The 25,668-nt window shown below is 41.8% G+C and overlaps 2 protein-coding genes across 3 annotated transcripts in view; one reads left to right on the top strand and one right to left on the bottom strand.

Moving 5' to 3' along the window:
* The first annotated feature begins 411 nt into the window (after window positions 1-411).
* Window positions 412-10,238, top strand: LOC148271168 (uncharacterized). Of its 2 annotated transcripts, none has more exons than XM_088241752.1 (3): window positions 412-510; window positions 4,206-5,020; window positions 8,400-10,238. In XM_088241752.1, the coding sequence occupies exons 2-3, from the start codon at window positions 4,222-4,224 to the stop codon at window positions 9,644-9,646; spliced, it is 2,046 nt and encodes a 681-aa protein (XP_088097878.1). In that variant the 5' UTR covers window positions 412-510; window positions 4,206-4,221; the 3' UTR covers window positions 9,647-10,238. The 2 variants fall into 2 exon arrangements, with proteins under 2 accessions (XP_088097878.1, XP_088097879.1); XM_088241753.1 differs by lacking the exon at window positions 412-510 and adding an exon at window positions 2,968-3,026.
* Window positions 10,239-12,890: 2,652 nt separating this feature from the next.
* LOC148271167 (major facilitator superfamily domain-containing protein 6-like) overlaps window positions 12,891-25,668 on the bottom strand; it is a 34,136-nt gene continuing 21,358 nt past the window's right edge. The window contains exons 7-10 of the mRNA XM_088241754.1: window positions 18,203-18,318; window positions 16,609-16,727; window positions 13,942-14,068; window positions 12,891-13,253 (exon numbers count right to left, since the gene is read on the bottom strand). Of these exons, the coding sequence (XP_088097880.1) occupies window positions 13,000-13,253; window positions 13,942-14,068; window positions 16,609-16,727; window positions 18,203-18,318 (616 nt within the window). The 3' untranslated portion in view covers window positions 12,891-12,999. The remainder of the gene's footprint in view (window positions 13,254-13,941; window positions 14,069-16,608; window positions 16,728-18,202; window positions 18,319-25,668) is intronic.

The raw sequence follows: 25,668 nt of genomic DNA, 5'->3' as shown, positions 1-25,668 counted from the left end.
AAATGACGTCACTGGTTCATGTGAATCAACCTATGATCTGAGGGCTATGGAAGATTTCCGGTCTGCTTGTTGCTTCTGGACCAATGGGAAGAACTGAATGAGAATAAGCGGAAATGAACCTCTGACGTTACACGCGGAGTTATTTCAGAAATACAAAACTTTGAAAAATCGTAGCGCCGATAATACGATATAAAAAAAATTGACTTAGTTTAACAGTCTTTTAACAAATAAAATATAAAAAAACCACTGAACTTCCTCATTGATCTATTTATAATCAATAGAAAAATACGCGAAGTCGCGTAAATACGTAGGTCCTCAGTTACCATAACCTAAAATTGTTGACGTTCCCAAACGCCCCAAATCATTTCAGCGCCAAGGCCTTGAGTCTAAGTGGTGTCGTTTAGAGCTGTCAAAATAATGCGAGTGAAGGACGCGTCCGACTGAGCTGTTTTTACCAATTTCGAAACGATTATCTCCAATTAAACGCCGGTGTCTGCTTTTTACATTAAGGTGAGCAATTGATATATTTATTAGACCAATTTGTGTATTTTACAGATTCATTTTATTTATTTATTTATTAACGGACATTGCCCATGTATACAATTTATAAGGTTTAAATATTACAATAAAAGAATAGTTTAAAACATTTGGAAAAAAAAAAGAAAGAAGCATTGACAAACATAAGGGACATCGAGACAAGATCTGGACTATTTATTTAGTGCTCGTTTAAATCCTCGTAAACTTAAACCAAACAAGTCCAGATGATCTTGTCTCGAGTTAACAATACGACAAGAGAATCAAGGCCACAGCTTGTTCTATGCTGATCGATGAACAGTACTTCATTGTTTCTCAATCTACGAGTCGGAATATTGAATTTGACTTGTCCCAGTAATGATGGAACATCGATTATACCATTTAGTATGCCGAACATATATATGGAGTCAATATTAGTTCTACGTTTTTGTAGACTAGAAATATTTAACATTGAATCTATTCAGCGTAAGAATAATTATCTCTCTCTAGTCCGAGCATCCACGCTATTTTTCGAAGCGAGCGATGTTGGACTGATTCAATGTGATTTACGCGATTGACATAGAATGGAGACCAGCCCACTATTCTAGGAGGCATATTCTAGAAGAGGGCGAACAGTCGAGCAATAAAGAGTTTTGATTGTACGGACATGAGTAAAATCAGAGGATATTCTGTTAATGAAGCCGAGTAATTTCAGTGATTTATTGACTGTATTATCTATATGCTCGTTGTATGTCAGTTTATAGTCCAAAACAACTCCTAAATCTCTGATGGACTTGACTACATCAATTTTGGAGTTTTCTAATAGGTACTCAAAGGTAATTGGTTGTTTTGTTCTATGAAATGACATTATTTTGCATTTTTTAATATTTAGTTCTAATTTTCTGTAATTTTTGCTAAATCTTGTTTATAATTAACGCCATTGATATAATATACCATAGAATTAAGAATGGTCCAGAAACCGCATACGCACATCAAACAGAAGGCGACTAAACTACTCGTAAAGGAGTAGTTTTATGTTTCGACCCATTAGTTTCTTTGTAGACGTCGCTCAGTACGCAAATGTGTCCTTTTAAAGTGTAGAAATACTGCTACGATCTTAAAGAAACAGGATGGGATCACATTTCATGTGTAATTAGCGAATGAATGTGTATGTCACAAATGCATTACTTAAAAATAAATTATTTTTCCATCTGTCAGATTGTCGAAGAAATCAAAATGGACATTTCGTTAGTGTTGCCAGGGTAGTAAATTTTGTTACCCTACTTTGCTCATCTAATGAAAATTGGACCTCGGATTAAACAACTCTGTGGTGGACTTTTGACCGAAATTACCTTTAAAACATCAAATATTATAATTTAACATGATATAAAAATATCCGTTTTATTGCACCTAAAGGCCATAAACTTGACAGACTAGAAATTCTCGAAATTAATAGATTAAAAAATAAACCCGACGTAGAATTACTAAATGAACAGATAACACACGTGCATTCCCCATTACTATACCCATTGTAATATATTTTTACTAATTACTATTTACCCATAGAATTAAGAATAGTCCAGAAACCGAATACGAGCATCAAACAGAAGGCGAGTAAACTACTCATAAATAAGTAGTTTTACGTTTTGGCCCATTAGTTTCTTTGTAGACGTCGCTCAGCACGCAACTCCTGATTCGAATTCAACTATGGCGTGTTGTGTTCTTTCAAAGTGTAGAAATACAACTAGGATCTAGTAAAAAAAAAAAACCTTACTTTGCTCATCTAATGAGAGAACTAGTGAAAATTGGACCTCGGATTAAACAATTATGTGGTGGACATTTAACCGACATTATCTTTGAATCATAAAATATTATTTAGCGTGATATAAAAATATCCGTTTTATGTAAAATGAAATTTGTTTTATATTTTAAATTTAAGGTTAGTTTATTCAATTAGTCTTATTAAACGACCCTTTACTTATCAACTATGTCGTGTCAAGCAATATTTCTTCGTGCACAATAAAATTTTAGAGAAATTAACAGATTGCTTCTTTTTACCTTACATTTGTGTTATAATCATATTTTTTCCCATCGTGCAATATTACGCGGCGACACCACGAATGCGCGCGGCGAAAGTAGGGCATAGTGGGGGAATTTTTTAACACAGTCCGTTGTATTCAAATATGATTCTACGCTCCTTCTGGACTATTCTTGATTCTATGGCTCAGTCAGCGTTGCCAGATCTACCGATTTTTCGGTAGATCTACCGATTTAGGAGCAATCTACCGATCTACCGAATTCGATTGAAATTCTACCGATTTTTATACATTTTCTTGTTTTTTACACAGAACAAAATTTCAATGCAAATAAAACGATTTCATATTATAATAATTTATTGCTTCAACAATATTTTGAGTTTGTCCAAATTTTTGTAGACAAGGACTGGATTCAACTCCCTGGGGAGCTGTTTATATTAACATATTACAACAGAGATGAAGAACATTTAAGAAAAGGTAATTTAGAAGTCTAGGCATCTACAGGGCTTATGACCTGTCAACGGCTGGTTTAAGTGGCCACTACACACACTGTCTAACATTCACCATTCTGCCTATATTTGAACATCTATATTCCTTCAATTCTTTCATCTGTTGATGTTTGTGAAGTTAAAGAGCTGAAACCTTGACTTCTAATAATATCTAAGTAATATGTTAATATAAACAGCTCCCCAGGGAGTTGAATCCAGTCCTTGTCTACAAAAATTTGAACAAACTCAAAATATTGTTGATAAATTACCTGGTCCATGAAGAAGTATAGAAATTGAAAAAATAACATTTTCAGGCGTTGGCTAGTCTAGTATGTAGGTGAAATAATTCAATTAGATGAATCTCACCCGCATAAATAAAGGTTTCAGCTCTTTAACTTCACAAACATCAACAGATGAAAGAATTGAAGAAATATGGATGTTCAAATATTTGAAATATGGGCAGAATGTCGAAGGCCACTTAAATCAACCGTCCATGCGCTCAGTAGCTGCAAGACTTGTTGTAATTTCTATTTTTATGAATTTGTTTTTGAAAATATCACTTTAACCCTAAATATCATTGTCAAATATTTTTTTATTTTTTAAAAAGTAAATAGGGGCTAGATTTCTTACTGCCCATGCGCTCTGTAGCTGCAAGACGTGCTGTAATCTAGATCCAATATATCATAATTCGAGACGAGGAACTAGAATCCCAACCGTCCATGCGCTCTGTAGCTGCAAGACGTGCTGGGATATTTATTTACTGTACAGCGCCCTTGAGGTGATTTTCACAAAAACGGCGCTGTATAAATTTTCCAAACATATAAGCCAGCCAATGACAGGTCATAAGCGGCGGCGTAATCATTCGGCGGCCTCCATGGTGTAGTGGTCAAGACGCTTGACTCACGCACGGAAGGTTCCGGGTTCGATTCCCGGTGAGAACACAAGAATTTAAAAAATGTGATTTTTCTCAAGCCTGGTTGTTCTGTAATGTAATTCACCACTGTAATTAGGCCTCTTGGCCTGTTTTCGTGCAAAAAAAATGAGAAAAAAAAATAAGCCTTGTAGATGCATAGACTTCCATATTACCTTCTCTAAAATGTTCTTCGTCTCTCTTGTAATATGTTAATGTTACTTTAATTCTTAATTTTGGAATTTGTATTATTTCCAGGATCTTCGGGAAAATTATGGAAATCGCTTCAGTAAATATTAAGGCTGAACCGGGGACTTGCCACGTAGAAGATATTCTCCTTGCTGGAAAAGAAGCGTTATGTCCCTATAGAAGAGAGAATGTAAAGGCTGAACCGGGAACTAGCGATGTAGGAGATATTCTCTTTACTGGGATAGGGGCGCCTTGGTTCTATAAAAGTAACGAAGTGAAGGCTGAACCGGGGACAAGTGATGTAGGAGATATTCTCTTTACTGGGAAAGAAGCGCCAAGTCCCTATAAAAGAGAGAATGTGAAGGCTGAACCGAGGACAAGTGATGTAGGAGATATTCTCTTTACTGCGCCATATCCCAATAAAAGCGAGAATGTGAAGGCTGAACCCGGGACTAGTGATGTAGGAGATATTCTCTTTACTGGGAAAGAAGCGCCAAGTCCCTATAAAAGAGAGAATGTGAAGGCTGAACCGAGGACTAGTGATGTAGGAGATATTCTCTTTACTGCGCCATGTCCCAATATAAGCGAGAATGTGAAGGCTGAACCGGGGACTAGTGATGTAAGAGATATTCCCTTTACTGGGAAAGAAGCGCCAAGTCCCTATAAAAGAGAGAATGTGAAGGCTGAACCGAGGACTAGTGATGTAGGAGATATTCTCTTTACTGGGAAAGGGGCGCCATGTCGCTATATAAGCGAGGAATTGAAGGCTGAACCGGGGACCAGTACTGACCAGCCTATGATGATCTACACAGAGATAGATGTAGATTATCCCGACGTTAAACAAGAATGTTTGGACTCCTCCCGTAAAGGTGGAATATCTTCAAGTAAGTGATACTTCCTTCCACATTATCTGCTCCGAGATTACGTCTGTGGACTATGCTAGATAGTGTTAAGTATATTCTTTACATAGGATCCTTTGAAGCACTTATAAACGTCAATAAATTACAACTATCGTGGTACTAGCTATCGCGCCGGCAGTGCCCCCAAGCGGCGAAGAGGGGAAGTCACGTAGAAGTGGCGTGCGTTCCTTAAAGGCACATAAGCAGTGCCTACCCTACTAGAATTTCATTAAAATAATAGCAAAAATATTAGTAACTATTTTTAAAATTTGAAAAACGCGCCAGAGATAATTCGGTCAAGTAGTGTATTGTACCGATCAGCGCGCCGCTATCGGCCTGGGTCGGGAGAAGCGCGAACTACAAATGCCTTTTTCTTCCATATGAACATAACGCGATGCGGGAACGAAATGTGTATGTGTGGGTTTTATTTCAGTTGTAATTACGCGTGTATGTGTAAGCTAGTAGGCGGTGCTTTTCGAAAGTTGGTAGGCACATTGTTTTATAAAGAACAAACGAACACGTTACGGACATCTAGCGTTTTTTTAAAATTATTATTTAATAAAAGACAGTCATGTCGAATAAATAACCTCAAATTGGTATCTCTTATATTTATACAATCGAGAGTATTTATGTTCCGCGTTTATTTTCTTAAAAAATAATAAAGGTTATTTTTTAGAACTTATTAATTTGCCAGCTAAATATGTCGGTATCTTGGAAAATCAATCGCAATTATCTAGTTGTGCGTTTACGGGAATATCAAATAGAGCCCAAAATGATTTAATTTCGAGTGTAGCAACCGTAATAAATGAAAATATTAAAATATTTAAAAGAAGGATTTCGTGGCAATATATTATATAACTGAAAAAAAAGAAATATATCATATAAATATGGCATTGATCTGGATGTAGCTTAATTTGTTGCAACAGAGGGAATTTTTTTTTTGAAAAGGGAATAGGGGAGTAAATGCATTTACAGGGCTTAAGACCTGTCATTAGCTGGTTTATAGACCACTTTACACACTGTGTAACATTCACCATTCTGCCTATGTTTAAACATCTAAATTTCCTCAACTCTTCCATCTGCTGACTTTTGTAAAGTGGATTTAAATATATATTTTTTTAAATTATATATTTACACTTAGAGCATGATAATGGTTTACCTCATTTCAATGGGGTGTTCAATGTTTTCAAACACTCATATTTACTAACATATTACAACAGAGATGAAGAACATTTAAGAGAAGTCAATATAGAAGTATAGGCATCTACGGGGCTTATGACCTGTTATTGGCTGGTTTAACAAACTCAAAATATTTTTGACTTGACTTTTATATAAATGATGCTTACACTGTATAATATTTACCAGTCTGAAGATGCCTATTAGAGGGTGAAAGCGCTAGTTTTAAATTGTAACTTAAAGAAATCTTTACGTTATTATGATTTGCCTAAATATTTCTATTTTTGTGGCCATTTTCAACGAATTGTACAAAAATAACTCACTATTAAAAAATGTGGATGTTGTGGTAGAGTGGGGTGCGAACCTCGAATCTTCGATCCAAGAGTCTATCCACGGGACCACAACCCGATTTAAATATACGTTATTAAGAGGATGTTAATATTATCAATATTGGCGCTAATTAAAGCCATGTAGATGACAGGGGCGAACGGTGTATAGAAGCGATTATGCACAGCTTACCATTATATTTGACTAACAATAATAATGTTTTATTGTAACTTTATTTACAGAAAAACAAATAAATAATTACCATTTATTTTTAATCGTTTCTTCCGTTTGTATTTTTATCCTAATATAAATATTAATATTAACAAAGCGCACCCAGCGCCTGCGGTGAGCCAAGAAACTAGCCGATTATTCCAGCTTATTTTTTCATACAAATAAGTATACTACATTTTGAATGTATTAACCCCAGTGCGGGTTTTTTCTCCTAGATTAAACTTGCAGATTACACAAATTATTTGAAGATTCTTGATTTGGAAAACAGTATTTCAAACAGTGTTTCTTTAAGACTATTTTTCTTTGAGATGGTACCTTTGACATAAGACCATAATTACTTTCATGCGTCATATTGCGGGACATATAGCGCTCGACGCGGCCGTTTTTAGCACTATTAATTACTAGAACAATGCGGCCAGTTGACATTTCAATTGAATACCTAATATCGACTGAATTCACAATGGTATTTTTTTATTTATTTTTAATGAATTATTTATCAAAGTAATGGATAATATATCTATATAATATAATATATCACGAAGTTACGTGGTTTGAGTTGATTTCGTGGATGAGAATTGTTGTATCACACAGAACCACAGAAAAATATCAATTTAAAGTATATATTACTTGCATTATATTATGTACCTTCTATGAGGGTACAAATATATGATATTTTGTTGTGGCTTACCTGTAAATAAAATCACCATTCGCCACTGATAGATGATATACTATTCCTCTGTCCCAGGACTCGACAATTGTCCACGTAAACAGCAATGGCAAGCTTTGATGCCCAAAATCTCCTGACTCTGTCAAACCACGTCATCGAAAGGGTCGAGAGTTTTAAATACCTGGGTGTATATGTTACGGAAAATGGCAGGTTTAAAAAATAGCTGTGAGTGCGGCTAGGAGTAACAGGCGCCACATTCAACAGTATGAAGGCTGTCTGTAGATCGGATCTTATTCAGTGAAAACCAAATGCCGCCTTTATAACGCCTGCACAACAGCTATTCTCCTATATGGATGCGAACTGTGGCACCTCGCTAGGGCCCAAAACAGCAAAATTCTGAGTTTTGAGAATGTTTCGCAGAAGAATCTTGGGTGTGCGGTGGTTTGACTTAGTGCGGAATGAAGTTAAAAGAGAACGGACGCAGCAAACTCCGGTGACAACTGTCATCAAGGGGAGGCGATACGGTTGGCTTGGCCGTGTACTGCGGATGCCTCCTGAGGGCCTTAACCACGCTTGCCTACTTTACAAGGTTCTCGACGTCCTGGACGTCCACTGCTGACTGTTCGTCGGCAGTTCATGTCAGAACTGCGGGACGCGAACCCGACTCGGGAGGACGCACAGGAGCTGGCGGCCGACGGAGATGCTTGAAAGATCTTCGCGGACATCATATGTTTCAACTATGGAGCGGACATGGAATGATGAAACAGGAATCGTAGGACAAAACATTGTCTCGAGACATTGCCACTGAAATAAACGGGTGGTCTATCTCCGCGGAACAATTATAAGACATTTTCCCCAAGTTCGTTTTGTTCAACTAATACTTCACGCTTTCATCCGTCCTTTTTCGTTAATATGAAATAAGATTCATAGAGATTTCATACTTTTTTCTTGTTTTTGTTTCAGGTTTAAAACCAAGCCAGCCATATTTCGCCTGTTCAGAGTGTCAATATAAATGTTCGAAGAAGAGTATTTTGGTATCCCATATGTTCACACATACCGGTGAGAAACCATTCGCGTGCTCAGAGTGTCAATTAAAATTTTCTCGGAAATGTCATTTAAAATCTCACATTTTGATTCACACCGGGGAGAAACCATTTACATGCCCTGAGTGCCAATTTCAGTGTTATCGGAAAGTTAATTTAAAGTCCCACATGTTAACTCATACTGGCGAGAAACCATTCCCATGCTCGAAGTGCGAATTCAAATGTGCCCTTAAAAATACTCTAAAAGCGCACATGTTAACTCATACCGGCGAGAAACCATTCTCGTGCTCAGAGTGCCAATTCAAGTGTTCTCAGAGAAGTTCTTTAAATGCGCACATGTTAACTCATACCGGTGAGAAACCATTTGCATGCTCAGATTGCCAATTTAAATCCGCTCAGAAAATTAATTTAGAATCACACATGTCAACTCATACCGGAGAAAAACCATTCTCGTGCTCAGAGTGCCAATTTAAGTGTTCTCAGAGATATTCTTTAAAATTACACATGTTTACTCACACCGGTGAGAAACCATTCTCATGCTCGGAGTGCCAATATAAATGTCCAAAGAAGAGTAGATTGCGAGTACACATGTTGACTCATACCGGCGAGAAACCATTCTCATGCTCACAGTGCCAATTTAAATTCGCTCAGAAAAGTAATTTGAAAGCACACATGTTAACCCACACCGGCGAGAAACCATTCTCATGCTCAGAGTGCCAATATAAATGTCCAAAGAAGAGTGGATTGCGAGTACACATGTTGACTCATACAGGCGAGAAACCATTCTCATGCTCAGAGTGCCAATATAAATGTCCAAAGAAGAGTAGATTGCGAGTACACATGTTGACTCATACCGGCGAGAAACCATTCTCATGCTCACAGTGCCAATTTAAATTCGCTCAGAAAAGTAATTTGAAAGCACACATGTTAACCCACACCGGCGAGAAACCATTCTCATGCTCAGAGTGCCAATATAAATGTCCAAAGAAGAGTGGATTGCGAGTACACATGTTGACTCATACAGGCGAGAAACCATTCTCATGCTCAGAGTGCCAATTTAAATTCGCTCAGAAAAGTCATTTGAAAGCACACATGTCAACCCACACCGGCGAGAAACCATTATCTTGCTCAGGCGCTAATATAAATGTCCAAAGACGAGTAGATTGAAAGCGCACATGCTGACTATACTAGAGGTAAAAAAAAATAACAATAGCTTATTCAACAATGTTTCGAGTATGTCCAAATGTTTGTAAACAGGCTGGATTTGCTCCCTAGGGAATTATTCAGATCTAAATTTGTTGCAACAGAGAGAATTTTTTTTTGAAAAGGGAATAGGGGAGTAAATGCATTTACAGGGCTTAAGACCTGTCGTTAGCTGATTTTACAGACCACTTTACACACTGTGTAACATTCACCATTCTGCCTATGTTTAAACATCTAAATTTCCTCAACTCTTCCATCCGCTGACTTTTGTAAAGTGGATTTAAATATATATTTTTTTAAATTATATATTTACACTTAGAGCATGATAATGGTTTACCTTATTTCAATGGGGTGTTCAATGTTTTCAAACACTTATATTTACTAACATATTACAACAGAGATGAAGAACATTTAAGAGAAGTCAAAATAGAAGTCTAGGCATCTACAGGGCTTATGACCTGTCATTGGCTGGTTTAACAAACTCAAAATATTTTTTACTTATATTTACATTCTGATCATGAAAATGGTTTCTGTCCGATATTCGTTACTTGGTAAGGTGAGAATTATGAATTAATTATATTTATTATGTTATTAATAAATTATTTTTTTTAACTGTTTTGTTATCTTTATTGTAAATTTTCATCCCCAAAACCCTTTTTTTCACATTTACACGCTTTTGGGTTGTCTTTTTTGGAAGTTTGTGGCGGAGCCGAAAGACCACAAAGTGACGTTAGCAGGCGCTAATCAGGGGCAATTTTGTAAGAAATTATGTTCGCTATCAGGCATGTCTAGGATATCTAAAGCATTTATTTATGTATTATATGCACAAGCAAACAGCAAAATACTGAGTTTCGAGAATACATGTCTCATAAGAATCTCGGGTATGCGGTGGTTTGACTTTGTAAGGAATTAAGTAATAAGAGAACGGACGCAGCAAACTCCCGTGACAACTGACATCAAGCGGAGGCGATAAGGTTGGCTTGGTCATGTACTGCGGATGCCTCCCGAGAGCCTTAACCACGTTTGCCTACTTTACAAGGCATCGGACTCTCGACGTGCTGAACGTTCACTGCCGACTGTTCGTCGGCAGTTTACGTCGGAAATATGTGACGCGAACCTGAATTGGGAGGAAGCATCGGAGCTGGCAGCCGACAGAGATGCCTGGAGGATCTTCGTGGACACCATATGCTCCAATTAGGGAGCAAACATGGAATGATGATGATGACGATATGGACATATTCTAGATATATTCATATACATTTGTAAAGTTTTTTTATTAAAACAAAAATTGACTAAAATTCTATAATATACTATGAATAGATGAGAGAGAATGGGAAGGAAAGAAGGAGGCGAAAGGAAAAACTCAAATATTCAGATAGTGACACTTCATACGCGATTTGAATGCAAATAAAGAAGAGGCGTCTCAGATTAATGGGTGGATTATTTTCCACAATCGAGCAGCTGCTACTGTGAAAGAGGATGGTTATGTCTTTAGTCTTCACACAACCGAATACCGCACGCTGCACCAGGCATAGATGTATGGGCCCTTGCAACACTGGACACATGAAGCTCCGGGTGACAGGCCTGCCAACACAGAGGCGCAACACGGCGCCAACTGACCTCCATTGATTCCGGGTCAATTGTCGATCTATTTTTAGTCCTGTAGTGGATCTTTTGTAGGAATGAAATGGTCACCACAGTTTTGTTGCAAGGTGCGTGCAGTTTGAATGAAAGATTAACTACATTATTTGTTGGTTTAATTGAATATAAAGTTTAATAACAATACACAAAGGTTATATATATATAATAGACTAAAATACAAAAACTGAATAAAATTAACAATGATTCAAAGTTTATAATATGTGGGCATAGAATTGAGAATAGTCCAGACGGAGCGTAGAATCATATTGGAATACATCGGACTGTGTCCGATAATTCCCCCACTTAGACACACTTTCGCCGCGCGCATTCTTGAAGTCACCGCGTAATATTGCCAGATCGCGAAGAATATAACCATAACACAAATTTAAGGCAAATAAAAAAACATTTGTCAATTTTTCTAAAATTTTATTGTGCACGCGGAAATATTGATTGACACAACAGAGTAGATAAGTCAAGGGTCTTTAAATAAGAGTAATTGAATTAATGAACTTAAAACATTAAACAAATTACATTTTACATAAAACGGATATTTTTATATCATGTTAAATAATATTTCATGTTTTAAATATAATGTCCACCACAGAGTTATTTAATCCGAGGTCCAATTTTCATTAGTTTTCTCATTAGTTGCGCAAAGTAGGGTAAATAATTTACTACCCTGGCAACACTAATGAAATTTTCTTTTTTTTTCGACAATCTGACAGATGGAAAAATAATTCAATTTTTAAGTAATGTATTTGCTACTTACACATTCATTTGCTAATTACACACGAAATGTGATCCACCCTGTTTCTTTAAGATTCTGGCAGTATTTCTACACATTTACGTATTGACTGAAATAATTTGTTATTAAAGAATAAGTACTAATTAGGCATAAAAAGCATTTCATCGGAAATCGGGGCTAAATTACAAATATCATCAAAAGTATACTCTCAGTCAGTCACGTAGTCCAGTACTATATAGCTACTCAGTAGCTCTCGGGAAGTTGGCGCGGGCGAACGTTTCGCCCGAGTCGTTAGCGATACCCTGTGGTTTTTTCACGTTTTCAGCAGTTAGACTTGAAATATTATCATCTTTGAAATGAATTATGGTTAATTAAAGCCATTTCCTATAAATATTTCATTTTTCAAACAAACAGAGAGCAGAGAAGATAGAACGCCATATCACTCTATCTTTGCACAATAAGTCGCTTCATCTACATTCATACATCTTCTCATGCACGCACGCCGATTAATAATATCCTACTTTAGACATGTCCGTCTTCAAGTATTTGATGGACTTGATCGCGCCATGTCTTTCTCGGCCTTCCTCGTTTTCTGCATCCATAAAAATTTGCAGCGTAGATCCTTTTAGCCGTTCTTTTGTTGTCCATTCGCTCTACATGTCCAAACCAACGCAGCACCGCTTTCTTGATTCTGTCGATAATGCATATCTCATTTCATTTTTTCCATTTCAAATCTCTTATTTTATTCATGTGTAGTGACTACACAGCACCGTAACTCGAGGGTGTTTTTGGGACAGTAAGGGAAAGAATGAGTCTAAAAAATAATGATAAAACATGTATTTTAAATAAAAATGTAATGAAGAATCTCGAAACCATAACAGCGTCGATAGGCAATGATGCTAGTAAAAGTTGTACGGTGTTTTGATCGGTGTCAGCTGTGGACGGTCCTCGGATCCGCCTGCGCGACGTCCCCGGTCGTCTGTTCGGGGACCAGGCTGCCCAGCTCGGCCTTGTCCGCCGGCCGCGCGCCGTCCGCGCGCCGCGCGGGCGACTCGAGCGCGGTGGCCACCAGCGCGGCGTGCGCGCCCGCCGCCAGCAGCGCCAGACACGCGAAGCATCGGAAGGACGACCGCCCCCCGAGGTACTTGTACAGTATGCCGCCCAGCAGGGAGCCGAAGGCGAAGCCTGGAAACGGGAACATCTAAATTTTTTGCAACTAAAATTGAGCCACTTAGTAAACTTGGCATTTTAGGGTATTAGAAGCAGACTTCTTCTTCTTCGTTTTTTCATGGCCTTTTCACATCTCAACTCGGGTGTTCTGGCCAGTAGAAGCAGACTTAGAAATCTCAATTGAAGGAGTTACTGAGGTCAGTGAGTGTTTCGGAGCCTACACTAAAATTGAGCCACTTAGTAAATTTGGCATTTGAGGGTATTAAAAGCAGACTTAGAAATCTCCATTGAAGGAGTTACTGAGGTCAGCGAGTGTAACGGAGTCTGCTTCTAATACCCTCAAAAGCCAAGTTTACTAAGTGGCTCAATTTTAGTGTAATCTCTTTAACACTCACTAACCTCAGTAACTCCTTCAATGGAGATTACTAAGTCTGCTTCTAATACCCTCAAAAGCCAAGTTTACTAAGTGGCTCAATTTTAGTGTAAGCTTCAAAACACTCTCTGACACTGTCATAATTAAATTCATTACTTATTCGCCGAGTAACAAATACGCATTAAACGGCAACCTCGTGTCCTCTGACAATCTCCAACTGGAGTAGGAACTCCATCCAACAACAGCAAAATCTTATAGGCTTTTATTATACCTTGAACAAATGTATATTCTGCGGCTCTAATAATTTGAACAAGAAATGTATGCCCTTACCGAAGCCGTCATCCATTCCAGCCACGATGCCCTGCAGCGTGGCGGACAGGCCCGGGGGGGCCACGGCCGCCGCGTACCCGACTATTGTAGAGTAGCACAGCGCGTACGTAGGCCCCTGCATCACCAGCTGGGACAAAAACAACATAGTTTATATATATAACAATGAGGGAGTTCAGTGGTGTCATGGAATTATCGTGTTTGCATACATCGCACTGCGTCCAAAAGTCTGACATCCCGTCTGCGCGCATGCGTGAAATGGCCGCGTGATGTTATCAGATATGTCCAGAAACCACGTACGCGCATCAAACTGAAGCCGACAAAACTACTTATAAATGAGAAGTTTTATGTTTCGCCCATTTATTTTATTTTATTTATTTGACACTTTATGTACATATACAATAAATATACATTTAAGGGCGGGCATATTGCCTTAAGGCAATTTCTTCCTACCTACCCAAACCGTTCAGTTTGAGAAAATTATAAATACATGGACATATTGAATCTTACAATTTTATACAAAAATTAAAAGCAAAGATTAACAAAAATAAATATATATATAAAAAAAATAACACTATACTATGAAGAGAGGAGAGGGGATGAGAAGGAAAGAAGAAGGATAAAGGAACAATTTAAATATTTAGGTAGTGACATTTCAATCTTGACTTAAATGTAAATAATGAAGGGGCGTCTCTAACATTAGTGGGTAGATTATTCCACAATCGAGCGGCTACTACTGCCATTAGTCACTCTGTAGACGTCGCTAAGTACGCAACTGCCGATTTAAATTCAATTACGCCGTGTTGTGTCAGTGGTGTCATGGAATTATCATGTTTGCATACATCGCACTGCGTCCAAAAGTCTGACGTCCCGTCTGCACACATGCGTGAAATGGCCGCGTAATGTTATCAGATATGTCCAGAAGCCGACAAAACTACTTACAAATGAGAAGTTTTACGTTTCGGCCATTAGTCACTCTGTAGACGTCGCTTAGTACGCAACTGCCGATTTAAATTCAATTACGCCGTGTTGTGTCGTTTTTGAGTGCCGAAATACTGCAGGGATTAAAAGGGAATGTGGTGGGATCACATTTCATGTAAGCAGATAATGTTTTTTTAAGAATTCGGTTATTTTACCGTATGTCAGATTGTTAAATAAAACAAGGTAGACAATTTGTTCAAATTGCCAGGGTAGTCGATTTTCTTACCCGGCTCTCTATTAATAAAACGTAGTATATTCATCATCATCATCAGTGGCGCTACAGCCCGTTGTGGGTCCTCCCTCCTAACCTCCTCCATACCATATTTTCATCTCGTAGTATAATATTAAACGGTATTAATTTATTTGATTATTTTTTTACGTTTTTTAAATAAAAGTAACTGTTTTTTTTATAGTCCAGTCAGTAAAATATTTTTTATGGTTTGCCACTTAACGCATGCGCGCAGACGGGATGTCATACTTTTGGACGCAGTGCGATGTATGCAAACATGATTCTACGCGCCTCCTGGTATATTCGGCGGCCTCCGTGGTGCAATGGTCAAGACGCTTGACTCACGCACGGAAGGTTCCGGGTTCGATTCCCGGTGAGAACATAAAAATTAAAAATGTGATTTTTCTCAAGCCTGGTTGTTCTGTAATGTAATTCACCACTGTAATTGGGCTTCCTGGCCTGTTGTGGTGCAAAACAAAAAAAAAAAAATGAAAAATGAAAAAAATAAATAAATAAAATTCTATGAGTGGAGCATTATTATTTTTATTTGTTAATAATATTTCGTATTTTAAGCGCTATGCATAGAATTAAGAATAGTCGAGAAGGAACGTAGAATCATATTTGAATACATAAGACTGTGTCCAAAAATCCCCCTTTCCCCGCGCGCATTCGTGATGTCGCCGCGTAATGTTGCACGATGGGAAAAAATATAATCACAACACAAATGTAAGGTAAAAAAGAGCAATCTGTTAATTTCTCTAAAATTTTATTGTAAAACGGATATTTTTATATTATGTTACATAATATTTGATGTTTCAAAGATAATTTCGGTCAAATGTCCGCCACAGAGTTGTTTAATCCGAGGTCCAATTTTCATTAGTTCTCTCATTAGATGAGCAAAGTAGGGTAAAAAAAATTACTACCCTGGGAACACTAACGAAATGTCCATTTTGTTTCTTCGACAATCTGACATATGGAGAAATAATTCAATTTTTAAGTAATGCATTTGCTACTTACACACGAAATGTGATTGCATCCTGCTTTTTTAAGATCCTAGCAGTATTTCTACACTTTAAAAGGACACAGCATGGCATAGTTGAATTCAAATCAGGAGTTGCGTACTGAGCGACGTCTACAAAGAAAATAATGGGTCAAAACGTAAACCTACTTAAATAAGTAGTTTAGTCATAAATATGAGTAGTTTAGTCGCCTTCTGTTTGATGTACGTGTGCGGTTTCTGGACTATTCTTAATTATAGGACGCTGTGATTGTTTATAGTTTTGTATTTGACAAAATTACTTCTCGGTGATTTCTGCTGATTCGTCAGTCTAAAAAAGTCATTGTACATTGTCAGTCCGTCGGTTCGCAGCCAAGATTGTCATGTTCTTGATGGATGTCGTCACTCTTAACGTGGCCCAGTGTGAGTATGCCAGTCATCTATGTCTGGGTGTCGTACGTACCTCTATCGGCAGTATCTGCCAAGGGCTGGTTATGAAGGAGATGAGAAACAGTCTCAAGGCGTAACACAGGAGGCAAAACGTTAGAGTGTGTCCGAAGCCAAAGCGCTTCAGAATCTTACCTGGAAAATACAATTTATCTTTTAAAGTAATTCAACATCACGTGGCAAAAACCTCAGAGTAATAATGCGTAACATAGAGAGAAGCCCTATCACTATGTTGCATAGAAAGCAAGCGATGTTGATTGTTGGTTAGCAACAAATTAGCGGCCATTTTGTTTTACTTGACAACATAAACATAACGGTTCAATCGGATGCTTTTGTCGCTGTGCTTGGCTTTGTTTGTAAATAACTCGGATATTTACGTAGTAATAAATAAACATCCACTATGGTGAATTGCAGTATGTTTGGTTGCAGCAGTAGGAGCGTCAAAGCTGTTAAAGGAGTCAGTTTTCACAGGGAATTGATTCCCAATATTTTCCCACGATTTACATTGACTTTTGGCATTTATTGTCCCGACGCGTGTATTTTGTTGCTTAAAAACTTTCCTTATATCGACATTTTTACTTCAGATACTATTTTTTCTCAATTTAGGAGATAAATTTGTGAATTAAAGCATGTTTACTGTTGATAATGACAGTTGATTACGGGCAATATGTCGGGGCCGCACTAGGCATCCATGTAAAGTTTGAGTCTTTATCAAGTAGAGGTATATTCAAATTTTACTTGAAATAGCAACGTTAACCTTGAAATCGCATCTAAAATGACGTGTCCAAATTTCAGGCCGCTACGACTCGCCGTTTCGGAGATGTGACGGACAAACAAACAAACTCAACACGGGACTTTGGTTCCACGGAGCTGGGATTTATGTCTCAATAAATGTAACATAAGTATATTGTGAATAAAATAAACACACACGTGTATTTTCAGTTTTATAAAATAAATATAGGTGAATTACAGAAAAATAAATTGGAATAACCCTTCAATAATAAATACACAGGTCCATATTTAAAAGTATTTACAATGCAAATTAATATCCATTTGGCAATTTGTTGGCCCATTGTTTTGCTGCGAACTGTAGCTAACTTAATACCCAATAGTCATAGAATGGTTTTCCTACGTTTGGGCTCCTCTATATGTATTTAATATCTCTTTGACAACTGAGATTACTTTGGAAGTTTTAATCGGGACATTGTTGGTTCCATCGGGACGTTGGTACAAAGCGCTCAATAATGGTGACAGTTCCGATACATCGGGACGGATGATAACCCTATGCATGATGGGACTGACTGAGGCTGACCAAACTGACTAACTAAAGACGCTACTACTTATACATTATACTAATTGTGCATTTTGAGGCCGTTTACCATGTATTCCATGTCTCTTAGCGATTTGATATCCGCTCACGTCAGCACTTTGTCACTGATTATTTTAATGTTTTGATAATCAATTGTTTACACACAGGAAATGTAAGCCTCACAAGTACATAATTAAAAATGATCCTCTGAAGTTTCGCGGTTTGGCCCTGAAAAAACGTGTGTAAATATATACATTATGTTAAATCTAACACCAGAAAGAAAGGTAAATGATCTGCATACCGGATATAGCAAAAAATATGAGTTCTCCGCCAAAAGACTGCGCCGCTACCGTCAGCCCCTCGAGGAGTTTGATGGTCCCCATCTGCATTGTCTCAGTCGCCAGTTCTTCCAAAAACCTACAACATTGCAAGATCTATCAGTGGCGAGCGGTAAGTTTTTCGATGGGCAAGCCACAAAAATTCTAATAAAATGTCCATAGCGGTAGCGCCACATATAAAAAAACAGGTCTATTTCATACTTGATATAAGCTGCAAATAATAGGTTATTAGGAGAATTCGTCCCTGTGATATATGACGCGACATTGCTAGGTAAGGTGTGTACAGCAGAATATTACATCCAAATCCCATTGTTCATCCGCAACTGAAGACCTGGCCGAGAAACCGCATCATATCTATACGAGGGTTGCTACTTAAGTTTTGAGATATGACAACGCCAGTGTAAATATTTATTTTATTTAAATCTTAAAATAGGGCACACATATCATACATATTGTTATGTGTGTTCTAATAATAACATTACAAATATATTTAATTTATAAATTGTTTATCACATATGTCTTGACCATTATTTTAAATTTTGATATGTTTTTTTCTTCATAAATATTTTTTTTCATTTCGTAATATGTCATCGTAAAGTTTGCCATTTTTAATGGTAAACGTACTCAGAACGTTTTGTCATACGAGTGATATTTGTGTTATTTACAGATACTTGAAAAAATAATAATTGTTAAAAAAAATGGAACCAAATCGTAAACATTTTCATGCGATGATTTACTATGACTTTCGACGTGGATTAAATCAACAACAGTGTGCCGATCAACTCGCTGCGACTCTTGGTGATGAAGTGCCATCTCAAGCCACCGTCGTTAGCTGATTTTCTGAATTCAATCGTGGTCACAATTCGTTACATGACAAATTTCGTGAAGGTCGTCCAAAATCAGCTGTTGTGCCAGAAAAAAACAATGGTTTGCGTGAACTGATATTGCGAGCTCTTCATGTGACATAACGTGAGATTGAGGCGTGTTTGGGCATTCGTTTGCAGAAGACGAAACATGGAGAACCACCACGACAATGCGATTTGTCACACATCAGCTCAAACAAGAGAATTTTTGAGCATTTAAAACATCTAATTAAAACGGTCAGCAGCCGTACAGTCCGGATTTGGCACCCAATGATTTTTTTCTTATTCCCATATCAAAATAAATTGCAAGATTAACGATTTTCGACGCCTGAAGAAGCGGTTGATACGTTTAAATCGCGGCTTTGGAGGTACTTCAATCGGACTGGAAAAAGTGCTTCGAAAATTGGTTCAAACGCATGCAAAAGTGTATTGATCTTCAATGATCATATTTTGAGAAACAATAAAGCCATTGGGGTTCGATTATAATTTGCGTGGATATTATTTGACTGAATGCGTTGATCTGTGTTAAAATATGCGGGGAAATAAGAGATGCGTTGCGCGGAGATGGGGAATGAGGAATCGAACAGTATGAGGCTAAATGAACAACAGTAGACAAAAATCCTGCCTTTAGGAAGACAGGAAAGGGAATCGGGGACAGGAATCCGGAGGTTATATCCAAGTCCTGGCTTCTGGGTAGTATTTTCCTTTTTGATGAAAACGGCACTTTCGCTGAAGTTATTTGCAAAATATAATGGACTGTGGCGGAGCGGCGGTCAGATGATGTAAAAATGTTCAGATGCGGGCAGATGATTATAGGACGAGCATATACGGGCAGATAAAATTCTAACACGCGGAAGATTATGCGAGCTCATACCAATGAACTAAGCCGCAAAATATTTTTCAGTCTACACTCACTTAGAAGGTTGCTAAAATTCTTACCCATTAATACTTAATGCACTCTTGTACAAGCATTACTACTACCCATTCTAGATTACGCTGATGTTTCCATGACTGATGTTCCGGACACGCAAAGAACGTTAGAATGGACAAATGAAAGTGATGTAAATGATATATGTAAATGTGTGAATTAATAAACGTAGCTAGGAACCCGGTATTTGTGTGACTGAGCGCTAGGCTCCCAATAAAGATAAATGATTCGCTTTCGAGCCTGGCCTCAGTAATACCGGGGGAATATAGCCAGGGATTAATCTTTATGTATTTATTTATGTATTTCATGTTTGTAAGGCCCTGAAAAGGGCCTATATTGTATTGCCTATATTGTGTATTGTATTGTCATGTTGCGCGCGTCGCGGCTGCCGACGAAATGGCCCGTACGGGCATTGAGCGCCCGTATTTACGCCACCTGCGGCCAGCGGCATGTAGCGAGTGGCGGGGGAGAACTACCCCCACCACTCCGAGGCAGCCGGCGCGGGTGGGATGGCCGACTCACGGAGCCCGACGCGCACCGCTTTATAAGGCGATTATTTTGTAGAAATAAATCAGTTGAGTTCCTAACTCTGAACAGTTCACACGTGTTTTATTCCGTTCTCCGTCCTGTTCGCCTTCCTGCACTTCGCTCTTCGCTCCGCTCTGCCTGCTGACTGCCTTCGCCTCTCTGCACCACTTGGACCGGGTGGAAAGTCCTTTTCAGGGCTATTGAGGTTGACTTGCGGTCGGCGCAGCTGTGCTCCTACCTTCCGACTTTGTCTTTGGCTCTGTCTGGGAGGGCGGCTTCCCACTTACGCCGGGAAGCTTGACTGCGGCAGACGCGGGTGACGAACCGGCGAAACTTTCATCGTGGTAACGCGTACGTTACATTTGGTCCTTCGGAGCTAAGGATCGTCGCCAGTGGTCTCCAGTCTACAGCACAGCTACAGCATGCCGGTCAACGGATCGCCTGTGTCGACGCGTTCGGGAACGCGTCGAGACGCCGGCACGGAGCACGAGGAGGATCGCCAGGAGCCCCAACAGGGGCCTTCACGGGAACATCAGGAGCCCCAACAAGGGCCTCCAATGGAACAACAGGACTCGGACCAGGAATCTTCACCCTCGGAGCGGTCCATCTCGTCGGCAACGCTTCGCCGACACTTGGCCGAACGTGAGGAGCATCACAACAGACAGGTGAACAGCCTCAACGAAATCATCGCCACGCTGAAGGCCGCCAACGCGAGGGAAGATGCCAGTCGAGGCGTAGCACTGCCTCAGACGTCTACTGCCGAGGACGATGCGAGAGGCTTCACATCACACGGGACGTCGGAACCCACTCAGAAGCCGCCTTTGGACGCGTCCAGGGCCGATGTAGCCTTCAGTGCAAGGAAGGCTGCCACCACACGCTACGCCGCTGATCCGGAGGACACCGGAGCGGCGTACACACTTCCGCCGAGCTGCTACGCCGACAGCAGCCGGGTGAGAGATGGGGCCCTAGGAAGGCGCCCTGTCGCAGCCACAGCCTTCTCTGGACGAGAAGCCACCACACGCTACGCCGCTGATCCGGAGGACACCGGAGCGGCGTACACACTTCCGCCGAGCTGCTACGCCGACAGCAGCCGGGTGAGAGATGGGGCCCTAGGAAGGCGCCCTGTCGCAACCACAGTCTTCTCTGGACGAGAAACCACCACACGCTACGCCGCTGATCCGGAGGACACCGGAGCGGCGTACACACTTCCGCCGAGCTGCTACGCCGACAGCAGCCGGGTGAGAGATGGGGCCCTAGGAAGGCGCCCTGTCGCAACCACAGTCTTCTCTGGACGAGAAACCACCACACGCTACGCCGCTGATCCGGAGGACACCGGAGCGGCGTACACACTTCCGCCGAGCTGCTACACCGACAGCAGCCGGGTGAGAGATGGGGCCCTAGGAGGGCGCCCTGTCGCAACCACAATTTTCTCTGGACGAGAAGCCACTGCACGCTACGCCGCTGATCCGGAGGACACCGGAGCGGCGTACATACTTCCGCCGAGCTGCTACGCCGACAGCAGCCGGGTGAGAGATGGGGCCCTAGGAAGGCGCCCTGTCGCAACCACAGTCTTCTCTGGACGAGAAGCCACCACATGCTACGCCGCTGATCCGGAGGACACCGGAGCGGCGTACACACTTCCGCCGAGCTGCTACGCCGACAGCAGCCGGGTGAGAGATGGGGCCCTAGGAAGGCGCCCTGTCGCAACCACAGCCTTCTCTGGACGAGAAGCCACTGCACGCTACGCCGCTGATCCGGAGGACACCGGAGCGGCGCACGCACAGCCATCGGACCGCTACAACGACCACAGCCCGATGAAGGGCCGGAATGTCTGGAGGCACCCGACCGAGGGCGCGGCTAGAGTCTTCAATGGGAGAGAGGCCGCCGCCACACACCCCGCTGCCAGGATGGATGACCCCGAGGCAGCGCAACCACTCCCGAGCCGCTACGATGTGCAGCGTCGGGAAAACAAGGAGCCACCTGTCTACAACCGTAGACAGGACGCCGCCGTACGCTACGCTGCCGGGACAGGTGAGCCCGCAGCAGCACGTACAATATCATTGGGGGGCTACGGTGACCGTGACCCAGTGAGCACGTGGGCCCAGCAAGGGCTGCCCACAGAATATATGCCGCCAGGTGCCAATGGCGAGCATATGACAAAATATGGGCAGCAACCGGAGTGGCACACGTTCATGGCGAGGCAAACAGGCGCCAGGGATCTGCCACAATTCTCCGGGGACCCACTAGAATGGCGGATATTTAAGGCGCAATTTGACCAGTCGACACAGATGTGCTCTCTTACAAACGCGGAGAACATTCTCCGCCTGCAACGAGCCCTCACAGGACGGGCCAAGGCCACTGTGTCATCGTTGCTGGTGGATCCGCAAAACGTGCCGGACATTATGCAGATGCTGGAAGCCGCCTTTGGACATCCGGAGATCGTCGTGGACAGAGTGCTGGAGCGGATCAGAAAGCTCCCTAAACTGGCCGACAACGCATCCCTGGAGTCACTGACTGACTTTGCAGTCGCGATACGGAACGTCGTGTCGACAGTGGAAGGCTTCGATGGGACACACCTCTCCTCTCCGAAGCTACTGTCTGAGATGACGCAAAAGCTGCCACGGGTTGAGCGCATGATGTGGATCATGTCGCGGGCAGATATCTGTCAGAAGGCTACGCCCAGAGACTTGGCACTGTGGCTATCCAAGCTGACTGGGGCAATACCGAACGCGGGCTGCATCGGTATCAATACAGAACCTCCGAGAGTAGAGAGGAAATACGCGCAGGAAAGACACGTACTACTTACTCAAGAAAGGAAGTGCCTGTGTTGTGAGGCCGGTGGACATGAGATGTCACAGTGCCAGAAGTTTCTGCGGAAAAGAGTGAACGAGAGGTGGTCATTTGTGCGAGCCAAAGATGTGTGTTACCTGTGCCTGGGATCGGGGCACAAATCAAACAGCTGCGTGGAGGCCAAGTGTAATGAGTGCCGCGGCCGGCACCATCGAGCGCTCCACCAGGGTCGTAGTGACCGGAAGGAAAATGCACCTGTGTGCGAAAACGGTGAATCTGTGTACGAAAACAGTGATTACGTAAACGAACAAAGTGAACTTGTCCACGAGCAGAGTGAACAAGTGCTGTTAACTAGGTGGACAGATGCACCAATTACCTTCAAGGTCGTGCCGATAGCCTTGAAGGGTCCGCGTGGAATCGTGAAAATCCACGCTCTTCTGGACGAAGGATCGTCAGTTACTCTCCTCGAGGAGAATGTCGCCCGTGCTATTGGGGCAACAGGAGATGTTGAGAATCTCAAAATTACCGGCGTGAATGGAAAATCGGACACGCTACATTCAAGACGTGTTGCAATGACTATTGTGAGCAAGGACAAGGAATTTGACGTCCACGCTCGAACAATGCGAGTAATGAACTTGCCGCATCAGAATGCAAGGAACGCGTTGACAAGCAGAAGTGGAGTCAAACCGCAGATGCTAATCGGTCTTGACTACGCCACCCTAATGGTGTCAACCGGCCCTCCGGTGTTACATTCTGATGGGCAGTTGACAGTTGAGACTGCCTTGGGTTCAGTTACCTATGGAGGTACCGTGCACCCTAAATTCAATCCCGACACCGTTGAACGGAGCCGCGCTGTGGATGCGCGCGCGGCGGAGCTGCCGAACAGCTTACCAGAAGAAAGAAGCCTCAATGGGAACTCCCGGGGGGTAATCACCAACGAGCGAAGCCGCGCTACAGATGTGCGCGCAATTGAGCTTCCGACAAGCTTATCCAGCCAGCAAGATTCGGATAAAAATCTTGCGGCGAACTTTGTGGGAGCAACAACAGTAAAATGGTGCCGTGCTGCAGATGTGCACGCGGCGGAGCGGCCAAGCAGCTCATCACGAGATCGAGTCGACAGGGGGCCCGTAAGAAAAGTTGCCACAGTAAACTCCATGGGAGTCGACACTGTGGCTCGAAGCCACGTTGCGGGATCGCGCACGATGAGACTTCAACCAAGGACAGCCGAGTACTTGAGTGCTTGTGACGGGGGGAGCCCGAATCTCACAAGATCAGGACTAGACTCCGGCAGACCACGCTTTCGAAAGTCAACGAAAGGCGAGTGGTCAAAGAAAAGGGCGCGCAGCACGGCGCGGCCCTCACTTATGGGTCAACACACTGAGGCCAAAACGTCGATCAGAATGCCGCCGGTTGCCCATCGCGGGCTCGAAATCATAGGACCAGCGATGGTCATTACCGATGGCGGAAAAGGGATCACTACGGGGCACATCGCCCGAACAACGAACGGCGCGAACGAGCGCCTGTCATCTGGGGAAAGATCGCGTCCTCCGAAAGAAAAGAAGAGAACTAATCAGCGTGTCCAGTAGGAAGCTTCGGTACAGGCGAGCTGCACGGGGGGAGTGTTCCGGACACGCAAAGAACGTTAGAATGGACAAATGAAAGTGATGTAAATGATATATGTAAATGTGTGAATTAATAAACGTAGCTAGGAACCCGGTATTTGTGTGACTGAGCGCTAGGCTCCCAATAAAGATAAATGATTCGCTTTCGAGCCTGGCCTCAGTAATACCGGGGGAATATAGCCAGGGATTAATCTTTATGTATTTATTTATGTATTTCATGTTTGTAAGGCCCTGAAAAGGGCCTATATTGTATTGCCTATATTGTGTATTGTATTGTCATGTTGCGCGCGTCGCGGCTGCCGACGAAATGGCCCGTACGGGCATTGAGCGCCCGTATTTACGCCACCTGCGGCCAGCGGCATGTAGCGAGTGGCGGGGGAGAACTACCCCCACCACTCCGAGGCAGCCGGCGCGGGTGGGATGGCCGACTCACGGAGCCCGACGCGCACCGCTTTATAAGGCGATTATTTTGTAGAAATAAATCAGTTGAGTTCCTAACTCTGAACAGTTCACACGTGTTTTATTCCGTTCTCCGTCCTGTTCGCCTTCCTGCACTTCGCTCTTCGCTCCGCTCTGCCTGCTGACTGCCTTCGCCTCTCTGCACCACTTGGACCGGGTGGAAAGTCCTTTTCAGGGCTATTGAGGTTGACTTGCGGTCGGCGCAGCTGTGCTCCTACCTTCCGACTTTGTCTTTGGCT

The sequence above is a fragment of the Micrasema longulum genome, unplaced genomic scaffold, assembly GCF_059751315.1.
Source record: "Micrasema longulum isolate JH-2025_06_02 unplaced genomic scaffold, ASM5975131v1 h1tg003052l, whole genome shotgun sequence".
NCBI classification, from domain to species: Eukaryota; Metazoa; Arthropoda; class Insecta; order Trichoptera; family Brachycentridae; genus Micrasema; species Micrasema longulum.
This window is presented reverse-complemented; position numbering and strand designations above follow the sequence as displayed.

Bases quoted from the DNA above. Each gene is read 5' to 3' on its own strand.
- LOC148271168 (XM_088241752.1), top strand. From the start codon at position 4,222: ATGGAAATCGCTTCAGTAAATATTAAGGCTGAACCGGGGACTTGCCAC. The intron at 5,021-8,399 runs GTAAGTGATACT...TTTTTGTTTCAG, and splicing joins TAAAGGTGGAATATCTTCAA to GTTTAAAACCAAGCCAGCCA.